Source organism: Ammospiza caudacuta, chromosome 7 (genome assembly GCF_027887145.1).
Source record: "Ammospiza caudacuta isolate bAmmCau1 chromosome 7, bAmmCau1.pri, whole genome shotgun sequence".
In the NCBI taxonomy this organism is placed as follows: domain Eukaryota; kingdom Metazoa; phylum Chordata; class Aves; order Passeriformes; family Passerellidae; genus Ammospiza; species Ammospiza caudacuta.
The window spans coordinates 35,403,529-35,417,311 of NC_080599.1; the positions used below are offsets into that span (position 1 = coordinate 35,403,529).

The 13,783-nt window shown below is 38.3% G+C and overlaps 1 protein-coding gene across 2 annotated transcripts in view; it reads right to left on the reverse strand.

Annotated features, from left to right (window-relative positions):
* Positions 1-13,783, reverse strand: part of ADGRL2 (adhesion G protein-coupled receptor L2) — a 158,999-nt gene that overhangs the window by 37,813 nt on the left and 107,403 nt on the right. For both annotated transcript variants that reach the window (XM_058808995.1, XM_058808994.1), the window contains exons 5-7: positions 9,157-9,957; positions 1,010-1,306; positions 357-460 (exon numbers count right to left, since the gene is read on the reverse strand). In XM_058808995.1, coding sequence (XP_058664978.1) covers positions 357-460; positions 1,010-1,306; positions 9,157-9,957 — 1,202 coding nt within the window. The remainder of the gene's footprint in view (positions 1-356; positions 461-1,009; positions 1,307-9,156; positions 9,958-13,783) is intronic.

Genomic DNA, 13,783 nt, shown 5'->3' on the forward strand with positions numbered 1-13,783 from the left:
TTTTACTGAACAAAAAAAACCCTGCTGTATATCAGAGGTTTTGCTGTGTGTTGTATAGTATTTGATTTCTTACACAAATATTGCTTTTGGTTTTTGAAAACAAGCAAAGCTACTTTGTTTTAAATAGTGATGAGAACATGTAATCACAAATTCAACATAAGAATTATAGAGGGCATACTAAAACACACATAAGAACCTAACTGTTGGCCAGTGCTTTGCACACAGAGTACACATAACTCCTCCTACTTTTAATGAACACAGAGCAATAAAGACAACTTAAACAAACTGAAATATTAATGCTCAGAGTTAAAATCCTTAATCACTAGTGTATGCCAGATTAAAAGGTTTCAACCAACCTTCTGAGCCAGCTGATTTACCCAGTGTGAGGTACAGTTGCTAAGATCAGGGCCTTTGGGGTTCCACATTCCTGTTAAGACCACGCAGAGATACGAGGCAGTTCCTACAACAGATGCAGAAAACTACAGTGAAATGGAAACCATTCTTCTGCATGCATTCGGGAAATTGGCTACACTGTGCTCCTAAACAACATTCAGTTCTGAATGCTGCTAATGGTAGTACTTGACAATAATTGACAAAAATGTAAGGAAATAATGTACATTACAAAGAGCAATTAAAGAAAAAAGTCAGTGAAAAATACCAGACGTTTTCTGCAAACAAACAAAAAGCCCTTGATTTTTCCTGGAGCTCATCCAGAGGGGAGTTCATAATGAGAAAGGCAGCTGTAAGCATATTTCACAACAGTCCTCAAGCAATGCCCTAAAATTTGACCTGGATTCACACAAGTGCAAGCACAAGGTAATTCTGTGGCTACGCTCAAATGACGATTGCAGATTATAACTTGACCACTGCCTGTAGGTACTGCACTCTCTGGGTAACAAAAAAATAATGGGACAGACAGCCTGAGATTCAAAAGTATTCATCATGAGAGAGCTGCATATTGCTTTTGAAATGTCTGCTTGAAATCAAGATGTATTTTTAAAGGTAATACCTCGTGTTCCTTTGGGGCAAGGGCGTTCAACCATCATTCCTCTCTGTGTTTGAGGCCAGCTAATCCCCCTGGCTTCAGTTGGTTCACAGAATCTCTCTGGCAAAGGGAAAAAACTAGTCACGGGAGGAATTTTGGTTGTAGAAATGGGTGGTGGTGGTTTGGGTCCTCTGCTTCCTTCCTTTGTTCCTCCAGCTGATGTTGTGCTTATGGGACCTCTCTGTGACGTAGTGCTAGTGGTTGACACTGTGGTTTTGTAAAGCTCTGCTGAAGAAGTTATTGTCACTGCTGTGGTAGGCACTGCACAGGGAAAAAACAGAGTAATAATAAAATAAATTACTTCTGAATTATATATAAAAAAGTTATTTAAAAGCTATTTATGTAGCTTTCAAGGATTCTCTGGCGTCTCCTTTCCTTTATCTAATATTACTCTTATTGCTATTCTGGATGCTTAAGACATAACTTTGAATTTTTTTGTTTTTTTTTTCTTTTTTTACTCCCAGCTCATACTGTTATGACGTTTCAGCACATTCTCCAAATAATCTCTTCTGTAATAAAATTGATAGTTACATTTCTAAAAGCTGAAAGGCATACTAGGGAATTATCAGTACATAACAAACACGCTCAAAGCAATTAAAGATTACTTAATCACATTTGCAGCAGGAACAACTCAATAGATAGAATCATTTGAATCAGTGTGCCGTGAACAATGTAGTCCAGCTTTAACAACAAAGGCAGCGGGCTGTAACTAACGAGACCATTTTTAAAAAACAGACCCCAAAACTTCAAGCCACCCAGTACACACCTTCCAGGGCAATAATTATGATAACATCTTCCTACCCAGCAGTTATGCTGCCTGAGGGAGCTGCATGCCTGATTAGCTCCAAGCAGAGGCAGCACCCAGCAGGCACGTGGCGCTCTCTTCTTTGAACATTTGGGGCCTTAACATCCTTTTTTGACAGAGCAGGTAGGAAGACACAATTCACACAAGCCAGTGGCAAGGACTGAGATTTCATCTTCTATGAAACACCAGGCCAGGCTTAGGCCAAATCCCTCCTGTTTGGGAGGTGCAGCTGCTCCTGCCACTGAGCCACAGCAGGAACTCTCAGCTGGAGCTGCTGAGGTGCAGCCCAAGCCATGCCAGGGCTTTCAGGCTTTGGGGAGAAATTACAAATTGATGCTAGCGGAGTCTGGAATGGCTGTGCAACACCTTCATGCAGATATTGAAAAATAATGCAAATCAGCAAAGCATATGCAACAGTTATCATTATTTCCAAATATTCATTAGTGTTCAAAATGTTTTACAGGCACAGAAAAGTACAGAGGCTTGTGTTGAGAACAAATAAGCTCACGAAAAGAATTTTTGGCTTCTTTCTTTCTCTTTTTTTCTGCTTCTGCTAGACCGTTGCACTCTTGACTTACTGAACAGCATAGCTTCTCTTTAAATCATTAAATCATAAAAAAAAAATAAAATGAAGAGCAGTCTCATTTTTTCATCAGCTTTTTGTAAATTAGTGTCTTGCATAATATTAAATTTGCCGTTTGGCAAATCACAATTTTTTCAAAACCCTTTTTCAGTTATGTTTCACTTATATTAGAGGTTTAGAATATTAATTTATTTTTTTATTTGCACATGAATTTAGGGTGATGTTTTGATCATCATGATCTGTTTTTTCAAGACTAAAGGCAAAGATGTGCGTATCATCCCTCTCCTGCTCACAAACTTCTGCAGAGCCTGTCTTCTCTTCAGTCTCATTCTTGGCTGCTTGAACACAGCCTGTGTAATTGTGCTGAACTTGTGGTGTAGCCAGTGACTATTGAAACCCTCAGATCTGTTCTGCGAGTGCTTGCCTGACATCTTGTGAAACTGCTTTAATTTGCTTTTGATTACAATGCATCCAGCCTTCTAGTGCTTCCCAATTAACATTTGTCAAAAGCATTTGCAATCACTTGCACAACTGTCAGGCAAGGCCTGCTGAATCAGGTCCTTGGGAACAGGGAGCTCGTGGGGATGGGGAATGATGCAGGGGACAACCAATTATTACGATCCATCTCCTAATACACTCTGCTAATTAATACATATTTAAACATCAAAATGGGTATTAGCATTATTGCAATTACTACTCAAACCCTGTAATGTTTAGGACAGTTTTGTCTCAGAAGCAAAATATCAGTGTCAGAATTCATAAAACTCTTTGAAGTTCAGTGGTGAGGTAACAATTTTCAGAACATATTTGGTGTTGCACCCTGAGCTAAAATAATTCTGCTGTCATTACACAACTTTAGTTAGTACAACTTTCATGCTATCCATTAAAATCAATTTCAAAGCCTATCAGCCATGAATAAAAAATGACCTGCATAGCATGGTAGTACTACATAGAAATATATAAGTAATCTCACATTGTAAGAGAAAGACTTGAAACTACCTCTCGCAAAAAAAAAAAAAAAAATTAAAAACATTGCGGAAGTTTTTTCTTCAATCAAATTTTAGAAAAGAAGTCAGCATATTTAAGAATGCACCAAGAAACTTCAGACAGTGCTGGAAGTCTGGGAAAGAAGGTGGTTGAAAACTAGGAAAAAGCCAAACACATCACTTCAAGGAGTATATCTAGCTTTTCGAAGGCAGGTCATTTTGTCTTTAATGACATGTGGGAACTTCATCTGCTCGGCCACTCTCCTGAGCTGCACGAAGACACAAGACAGCTGCCACCACCTGATGTGTCTCCTTCCGAGAGCTGAGGGCGGAGGGCTCTGCCTCGCAGAGCACTTGGCCAATACAAGATATGGCAGTGATGATTAATAGGCTGCAGCAGGGAAGAAGAACAAACTCCCATGTCAAGGTTATTAACCTCTTGTTCAAAGCAGCAGGGGTGAAGCTATGTAGTTTTAGTCCAGCTCCAAAAAAGCCACTTTTACAATGTGAGATTCTATTTTGACTTTTTCACTAGGCTTGATACGCTGAGGAGAAAAGCGAAACCTCTTCTGCCTTCTTTTTTTATTAAGAATAGGTTCTCTTATTATCAGCTGAAGACAGTCATTAAAATTAAGAAAATAAGAGAAAAGAGCAATAAAAACGTAAATCCAAAGACTCAAATTGAGGCATATTTAATTTACATTTGTTTCATGCAGCTCCTAACATCTGATTTAAACAGTTACATATCCTATCTGTTACTAAAAATGAAGACACCACTGGAGTAAAACTTAACACCTGTTTAGCAGTGTGATGTCTATAAAAAACTTAACACAATTGCTGTAGGATAGCAGGGGAATAGTAACTTTCTTTCCCCAACTATCAGTGAAGAGCAGATTTAGAGGAGGCACACAAGCTAACAACCTTGCCAAGAGGTTTCTATTCTAGGCAGGCATAAAAAAAAGTTTAAAAAAACCAAACTAAATCAAGCCAAATAAAAAATATCCCCACCCAAAGTACAACTCTAACCTTAGATTTAGAATTGTTTTAATTGTAATGCCCAAATGATGTGCCACTTCTGAGAATGGTTTCTTTCTGCCCTCTGGCATCCAGATCATTTGAGAAATCAGCTGCACAGATTTTTCAGTTAAATGTATATTTTTACAGGTCAGGTATTTCAATTTATTCTGACACATGAAAATCTATGTGCCCACCTTTATTCTCAAAAGGTGTCATACATGGAGCTGCTGTGTAAAGCAACAGAGATCAGAAACCTGTGCAAATCAGAATTTTCCTGCCTTCTGCTTATTACTGCTCTGTACCTGTTTTTGTGCCTCAGTGAATAGCAGGGAAGGTACTGAGAGTCACCTAATTACCTATAGGTGACTCCAGCTATTATGTTAGTCAGGACTCTATTGACCCTGCCAAATCCCGTTCAATTGAAAGTGAAATGTTAACATAGTCATTTATAAATTTATACCTTGAAAATAATAACACATGTGACAAAAAAAAATAGCATAATACCTGTGGTTAAGAAATATGCTATCTGGTCCCCATTATGTTGTCTTTGCTTGTACAACCACTTTTTAATTCATCTGTAGTCTATCAGATTTGATATACACATACAGACCCAATTTACTTAATTTGCTGCACGACTTTCTTGTAGATTCTTGGTGTTGCACTAGTTTCCTATTACTTCAAGCCCTTGGTGATGCTACTCTCTGAGTTTCTGCTCTGTCCATACTCACAACATCCATCTCTTCCTGCAGTGATCCAATAATACTTAATGATGGGTATCATGGCACAAAAGGGGAGACAACTACAGTTTGAACAGTTAGCACAAATTGGGATGAGTGTAGATGAAATCTCTCCCTAATGCACTAACACAGAACAAAAGGATTTATCTTCTTTTTGTTACCAAGGAAACCTTACAATGTAATGCTTATATTCACTTTTTAGAGAGAAAATTCCTTCATTCTTCCTGGTCTTTTAACTTAGAATTCCATTAAAAATTCCTGTTTCACCAAGGATTCATTTGGACCCCTCGTACCTCCTGTAGAAAGAATGTAACTGGATATATCCACTAAATTTACCAAGGATTTAAAAGCTCTGATTTGTCTCTAATTTTTCAGTGTCTTTTTGCAAGGCCTGATATATTTGATTTCATTTTAAAATTAGGGGTTTGATTTTTAAATGCTTTTTATACTTAATTGTAGAAAACATGCTCCTCTGCAACATCTGAGCAGTACTTGACAGATGTAGCTCTGAAAACCGTTTCTACATCTACACCAGAGACGCACAGCTGCAGGCTGAATGTTCTACACGTAGCATTGTCTTGGCAGACACCTTGCAAATGCACCATCTTGGCAGGCACAAGCACTGCAGAAACAGGAGGACCCCTTGCAAATGCAGTTGGGGCATTTGCCCAGCATCAGATTGCAGATGTGGGGCTCCGGGACATGGTTCAGTGGGGAACTCGTCAGGGTGATATTTATGGCTGGACTTAATGATCCTTCCATCATTCTATGATACATCTGTGTACTATAATTTCTGAGAGAAGCAGGAAGAAAATAACATAAAAAGAATAGGGTTAAGGGAGGACTTCTAAGGGCAGCAGCCCCCACTGTCTGAGTACTAAAGCAGTAGTCTGTCTCCAGCAGGTAGAGTTTTAGAAATCTGAAGAGTTTCTCCTGTAGGCAAAGAAAATAAGGATACTGAGAAAGTCACAAGAAGAGAAAATGTTGCAGGTGTGCAGCAAGAGCAAGGTCAATATTAGGTTAATTGCAGTGGTATTTCAGGGGTTTCAACAGGGAGATTTAAAAATGAAGGAGACAATACAGAAAACAAAGCCAGGAGTTTCAGGATATGGATGAGCCCAAGTTTTGGCGCTGGGAACAAATTTGAAGGGAAAGTGCAACTTGAATCTGACAAATTCATCTTTCATGTAGGAAGAAAGACTGGTGTTTTTGAAGCACTTGGTAGCTGGACATTGTGGTGTAGACAAAAAGTAATAGCCAAGACAGATATATAGGGAGAAAACTAAAAATCAGTGTGTGTCTTATCTATCATTATTTCGCACTTGGCAAGAGAGGGAACACAGATTACTGAGTTTTTCACAATGGTCCCAAGTTAACCATTTGAAAAGAAAGGGCCATGACTTCCAATTTTGAGACACTGACCTTGTGACACCATTAAATACTTGATATTAAAGTACTGTTGCAAAGGACACTAAAAGAAAGTTCTTTTGTTAAGTGACTTACAGAATGTTATCGTAACTCCTATGTTGTTGAGTACATGATTAAGAAATCTGAGTTGACCACAAAAACCCAAACCAAATTAGAATTAAAAAAGCACAAAAATGCCATTCGTCAGGCATGCTTAAAAGCTGATCTAATTCCATATGAGATAAAAAATCCAAATGTGTATTACACATGTAAATCCTTTATATAATAGTTGAAGGACTGAGCTGCAATTTATACAGAATTTATATTGAAACAAAGAGGAACTGGAAATATAACAGAAATAAATATAGAGTAGATACCATAAAGAATTTCTCCTTGCTTTTATAGCAGTACATCTCAAGGACAATTATGTTAGATAATTTTTCCTTTCATTTAGTAGTTTCTAACTACAGGCAACTGGCTTAGGCAAAAGAGGAAATGACCTGAAACATATTCTTAGATCTGCAATGTACATACCCACACAAAATTAAAATATTGGGTATTGGCTTTATGTAAGGAAAATACTGTGTGTGAATTTATGCATCACATGCTCAAATAAAATGAGTGTCTTCATTTGGTTTCTATATTTTAAAAAGACCACAATCAAAACATATTCACTGATGTCCTAATGCATTTAAAACTCTAATTCATGACTTACTCAAATATTCCTTGTCTGTCTTCAGGGGTGAATGGGCAAATAGCTCAGAGGAGAGGCAAGCACCCTGCAGCGAGCCCTGGACCCATTCTTGCCTAGGTCTTGATGGAATAAACAATTTCTGCTCCTGCCTTGCATGCCAGCAGGAGCCCAGGAAGAGAAAAGGGTGCTGGTGGATGCACAAATCCAGTTCTGAGAGCAGATGGGATGTGGCCAGCACATACACTATAACTTAAGATCCTGAAGACTCTCTCATAGTAAAAACATTATGAAATGTTTAACTGGAGATGTTTGGAGGTTTACTAAAGTGAACGAAGGATTCCACAAAGCCTTTTCTGCCCCTGCTTTTTCTTTATACTTTTTCTTCTATGCAGTGACTTAGAGATTAGCTTTTTTCACATTCACAGCAGCTGCCTGAACTGCAAAAGCTACTTAGAGCCTGCACCTCCATCTTCTCCTCTTACTCTTAAAGCTTTAGAGAATTTAAAATGCATCTTTGACTCAAATGAACTGAATGAAAAGTGGCATGCATGAGAACGTATGAAAATGAAAGCTTTAATTTTTTTTTTTAATTACACAGGTGGTTTATCTCTCTGCTAAGAGCAGCTCCAAAGCCTCCCTGAGGAATGGACTTGCTTTATGTACAGAGAGCAAAGCTGGCTAGTTCCCCAAACACCTGTAACCTGCCGGAGCCTGGCCAGGTATTGCCAGGGAGGTCTGTAGGAGACTGGACAGATCACCCATGGCTTTGGAGATCACGAACGTATTGGCTCTACACCACCCTGTTCTGCTGCCTCAAATGCAGTTTTGTACCTGGAAAAGCTATATGTGGGTTGTTATAATTGTGTGCATAATTCAGTTTGCACTGCTGTGCATGAATCAGCTTTGCTGAAGCAGGACAGCCACTTTTCATGTGGAGAAGCCATTATTACTACTTTCTTGAAGTAGAAGAAACGGCTGCTATACATGCATAGCAGTTAGATGAGAGAAGTGAAGTATTGCCTTCATTGCTAAAGCAGCTTTTGCTTCATATATCTTCTGCCACAGAGCATTTCTCCTGGTATTTACTCTCCTCTGTAGATGTTAATATGTGGCTGTGCCTGTTCATGTCATTTTTAGGGATTTCTGACACCTAAAGACCTCCGTTTTTCTTTTCCCTTCTGACAGTTAGTATCTTTCATTTTACGAAGTACTACTAACTTCTAGCAAGCTGGAATGCAATTGTAAGGGGCTTACTGAGAAATCCACTAAAAAGATGTCAGACAATCTTGTCTAACCCGACATTAGAAACTGTGAAAATAAGGCTGCAGAAAAATACTTATGCTTGGTATTGCACATTAACCCAATATGTCTCCTCTGGGACCTCCCAGCACACATTGCTCTGCACTGCTGGCACCAAGAAGTTAAAAGGTCTGCGTGTGTGCTGCAATCAATTCAGAAGGCAGGTAACACCAAGCCGATGGGAACGGGCTTCGGGCTCAGCACGAAGCAACTCCAACTCAGTTTAGCTGTTGGAGTCAAACTGACTGATGGTACAAAGTAAGTAATTCCCCAACTCATTCTCAACCACAGAAAAGCTACACACTTGCATTTAAAAAAGGAAAAAAAGGAAAAAAAAAAAGAAAAAAGCAAAAAAAGAACAGCACGAGCCTGTAAACCAAATAAAGTAGTTTTATTTCTCTTCACAGGTTCTGCAAATTTGTCTTGCACAGCTGTAATGCTGCTCAGCTTAGCACAGTGCAGACAAAAAACCTTTCCTTACCTTTCTGTCATGAGCTAAATCTAAGACCAAAAATATCGTAACTTATTTCTTTGAATGGAAACACCAAGACATCAAAAATGAGAAAAAAAGAGAAATTCTTACCTTGGGCAGGATCAGGTGGGCCGAACTCCAAGGAGTATCTCAGAATGAAGTTGTTATTCCACACATAGAGCTGGTTGTCTCTGGGGTTGTAATCCACTGCGGCGATGTACTGGTACTGGTTGGGAAAAGGAATGTCCACGTGCTCGCCCCTGCTCAGCCTGGTGTTGTAGATGTAATCGATGGCGTTCCTGCCGGTCTCGCTCTCGTTGTCCTGATACACCGACCGCACCACGTACAGGACACCGCATATCATGAAGGCATTGGATGCTGCCCGCTTGTCGTAGGTGGTTTCCCAGGTGGCCTCAAAGCGCAGGGTGTAGGGGTTCAGCTGGCTGATTACTATCATCCCGTTGTTTTGCTCCGTAGCATAAATTACCCACAAGCCATTTTCATCAACTGCCAAGTCGATATCAGTCTTTCCTCCCCATCGGTACGGAGAGGTGTCGTGGTAATTAGCATAATTGATTATGGCCTCTCCGCTCTTAATTCTAGTCCTCAAGTCAAATTTTACTATGTTCCGAGTTCTTTCCTTGTTGAAAAAGACAGCTCCGTCGTACACTACAAATCCAGTACCATCCACTCGGTTTGGGAGTTTGTACGTCGTCTGCTGGCGTCCGTTCTGGAAGTCCTCTAAAGAAGCATACTCTATCAAAGTATCCGTGCGATACGGAGTCCATGGCATGAAGTATATTTTATCCGCAGCCTGGAGAGGGTCTTTGCACCAAGCACCTGCTTTTTGCTCAGCTTCATATAAATATGGTGAGTCCACAATTGCTTTCAACGTCCCCGGGCAAACAAAGACTAACAGTCACAGAGAGAAGTAAGACAAGAATTACGTCAAATTAAGACCATCTCATAATAAAAATTAAAAAAAAAAAAAGAAAGAAAAGAAAAAAAAAAGGTAGGTAAATCATAATGACTGTGTCAGGAAGAAAAAAAAATCAATTTAATTGGCACTAGATTATACCTTATGTTATAATTAATGCAATTATCACCCTTATCATCCACTTTTCTTAAAGTTACCATGTTCTTGCTGTACCAGTATGGAAAGTGGATGGGAACTGTTTTCACTAGTACAGACCAAGGCTCAATGGCATACACAGACAGCTGAAAATGTAGAGCTAATCTTGCATTTTCGTTTCAGACTTTTAGTGAGTACACATTAACGCTCCAGAGCTTTTAACTGGTGTGCAGCAGTGTGCTAGGTCATTTCAGTCCAAAAAAAATCGCATCGACTTGTTTAGAACTTTAAGAAGTGGTGAGGCTGAAAAAGGAGGTGCCTCGATTAAAAATAAAGGAACAAAACAAATCATCAGGTATATAGAGAAAGCAATTAGGAGCAGAGAAAACAAAACACAACCAAAGCAATGAATGAAACAGACCAGGAAACCCTGTAACCATGGCATGCTATGGAGAGGGTTCTGGAAGCCAGGCAAGATGACACTTGATTAACAAGAATTTACCCAAGGGTGAGAGAAAGAGAGGGAAAGAAAGACAAAGAGAAAGGGAGAGAAAAAAGCAAGGGAGTCTTCCCTCCAGCCCAAGTACTTCAGACACTATACCCCGCCACCTACTTTAAGCAGCCAAGTCACTTTATTGCAAACAGTCGACTTCGTTATGAGGTGTACTTATGAGATCCTGCTGATTATCATAATATAAGAGTGTTGTGGGGAGGGGAAGGGAAGAGGTTAACATCCATAAGGCACATAACAAGGAGCTGGGGTTTGGACTGTATACGTTATTTACCTTTTTGCTCCACTTCTATTTTAAGCATCGGAAGAAAAATAAAAAAGTGCAAGGAAAAAAGAAAGAAGATTAACATAAATTGACTATTAGTCTAAAAGATTAAATTAGTAACAGACGCTAAATATAGGGAGAATAAGAACTGCACTATATTGGATAAAGAGAAACAGACAACAGGATAACCTAGCAGGAGAGAGATTCTACGGTTACGCAAATGAACATGGATCAATCATTTCAGTAGATTAAGGAGGGAATACAGATATGTTGACATGTAGTTTCACTTAGTGAACCTGAATAAATAATGAATTACTTTACTAATATATGCTATATACACTCTTCTTCTTCTAAAAGCATAATGCTAATCAAGTTGGTTTTAAAGCAACATATTTATCATATATGTGCAAGTGCACATATACATATTGTAATGATTGATAATTAGAAATACAAAATTCAGTATATTAATTATATAGGTTTGCATATGTGATTATTAAACCTCCCCCATCTTTGCCCCAGACATTTCCCTGCTTTTCTTTCTTGTAAAGAAAGCAGCTTGCACCCTTTGGGTCTCCTTAGGCTGTATTTTATTTGTTTTCCTGAATGTTAATCTTGATAACTTTTGCCACTTCTTAGTCTATAACTGCAAAATCAGACTAGAAGGAATAAGCAAATACATCTAGAAAAAAGGAAGCAAAAGCACAGTAAGCAAGAGGAAAAGAGAAGAAAAAATTAACAATTAGCTCATTCAGATATTCTCCAGCATCAACGATTAAGCCCAAAACAGCAAGCTAGTATGCAAGGAGAGTATTGTGTTTAAAACAAACATCCATCCTGCCACCATATACAGAAGACATAAACTGAACCCAATTAATAAAGTTATATTACTATAGCAATTTTTCCCCCAGGAAGTTTTAAGGAAGTTACAGAAAGATATATAGCTGAAGCCCAGCTAGTAAATAGCTTTTCAATAATTATTTGCAATAAAACCTATTTCATATACTCTGTGGCCTTTGAAGTATGCTCCCTTGGTTTCATAAAATGACCTGGAAAATGACAGATGTACCAAGCTGTGTAACAGTAGCTGCTGAAACCAGGGAAGTGTATCAAAACTATTTGCACAGCTATTACATTTCCAATATTACAATATTATCCTCAAAAATGCCTTTGTATGTTTCATATAAAGTTTTGGATTTTCAGTTTCATTTAATAAAATTACATGTGATTATTCTGGGAATGATACTGGCTGATTTGATCTAGTGTTTCTTCAGGAAACAATTCCAGAACTTTACAGGGGAACCAGAGGGTGTCAATATTTTCAAAATGAGCAGTAGTTTTCCTAGCCTTTGTACTGTTATACATCTTTAGATAAAATACTCATTTTTCCATAATTTGTAATTCTGGATTTATCTGAGTAAACAGAAGATGTATTCTGAGGTGAATTCTTGGGTTTCACCATTAGTATTAATGACTTTCAGATTATTCTGTTTGTGAACTTCTATGCATGTGCTTATTTCTCACCAAAGAGCAATATTGATACTGTACCTGCTTAGAATTAGTAATAGGAGATTGGGGAAAAGATAGGGATAAGTAAAATCATTACTGGCATGTCTGCTCTGCATGCATTGGTGTACAACTGCACATTTTTCAGGGACAGATGGGCTTATTGAAATAAACAAATGCTGCAAAGTCCAATCAATACACAGAGAGAGAGAGAATAAAACTCTTTAAAATGTTTTCTATTGAATTCCTGAGTCCAAAATAGGCTTAAAATAAAAATGTACAGATATACAAAATGGCACTTTTGATGTTCTTCATAAAAGGGCTGGCTTCTGTTAGTCAAAGTGCCAACACACATCGTGAAGCATAAGTGAGAGAAATGTCAAGTATAGTACTCTCAATCTCTTTGTAATTTAATTGATAGCACTCTTATTATTCCAGGACAAAGCAATGCCTATCAAATTTGTCTGGAATTTTTGTTAGAGATCCAACTGAGTATCTGAAAAGTTGTTTTGTTGGGTTTTTTCACTTTGAGATGCAAAAAAGGAATCATTTATTCAGTACTTTCAAACCTAATTAACTTTGCAAAAGGAAGTACTTTCAAATAAGCAAAGCAGCTATGTACTTCTGGAGGCCAGCACGACATAGAGGAGCTCATAACTGCATTTTGTACAAGGGTGACAGCAACTCCAGTGCGTAAGAACTCTCACCTTTCACCACAAAACCTATTACAATTGCTGTTTGTCATCTCTCATGAACTGAAAGATACCACAGTGAGTACTGCAAATTTTTTGGTCTTGCAGTAACTGAAGATGAAATTAATGCAATAAATGAACTTTGTTTAGAAGTGCTGTGATCACTAAACTCCTCCCTTCCTGGGCCCACAAGAGCTTATCCTACATTCCTAGGAAGTCTCTTACACTGGTGAAGCTGCTATTTGCAAATCTAATAATTTCGTTCTGTAAATTTAGATAAGGAGCTCTGGAACAAGGAAATAAAATTTAGATTTGGTAACTGGAGTTTAGCAGGTATCAACAAAAAGAGACTTGGAAAAATAACAGGATAGGATTTGTGGGACAGGGAAGAAAGAGAGCCAACAATCAAAATGGCTACTGAAGCACAATATGATTTGAAACCAATCTTCAAAACTCATTTTAGTAACTGGCAATCTTTTTGATGACTGCTGGTAATGACAGGTGATGCATCTTACAGTTCTGGAATTGGGCAGTGTCATCACTGTACATGCTGCAGTTGACAAACTCCAAAACTTATAGACTTTGAAAAATAGGAAAGTATCCAGAATCCTGAATTATGATAGACACAGAATTACAGAGTTCAAAGGGTAGGCCAATGCAACTGACAAAAATAAACACTTTAAAATTAAAGTAAC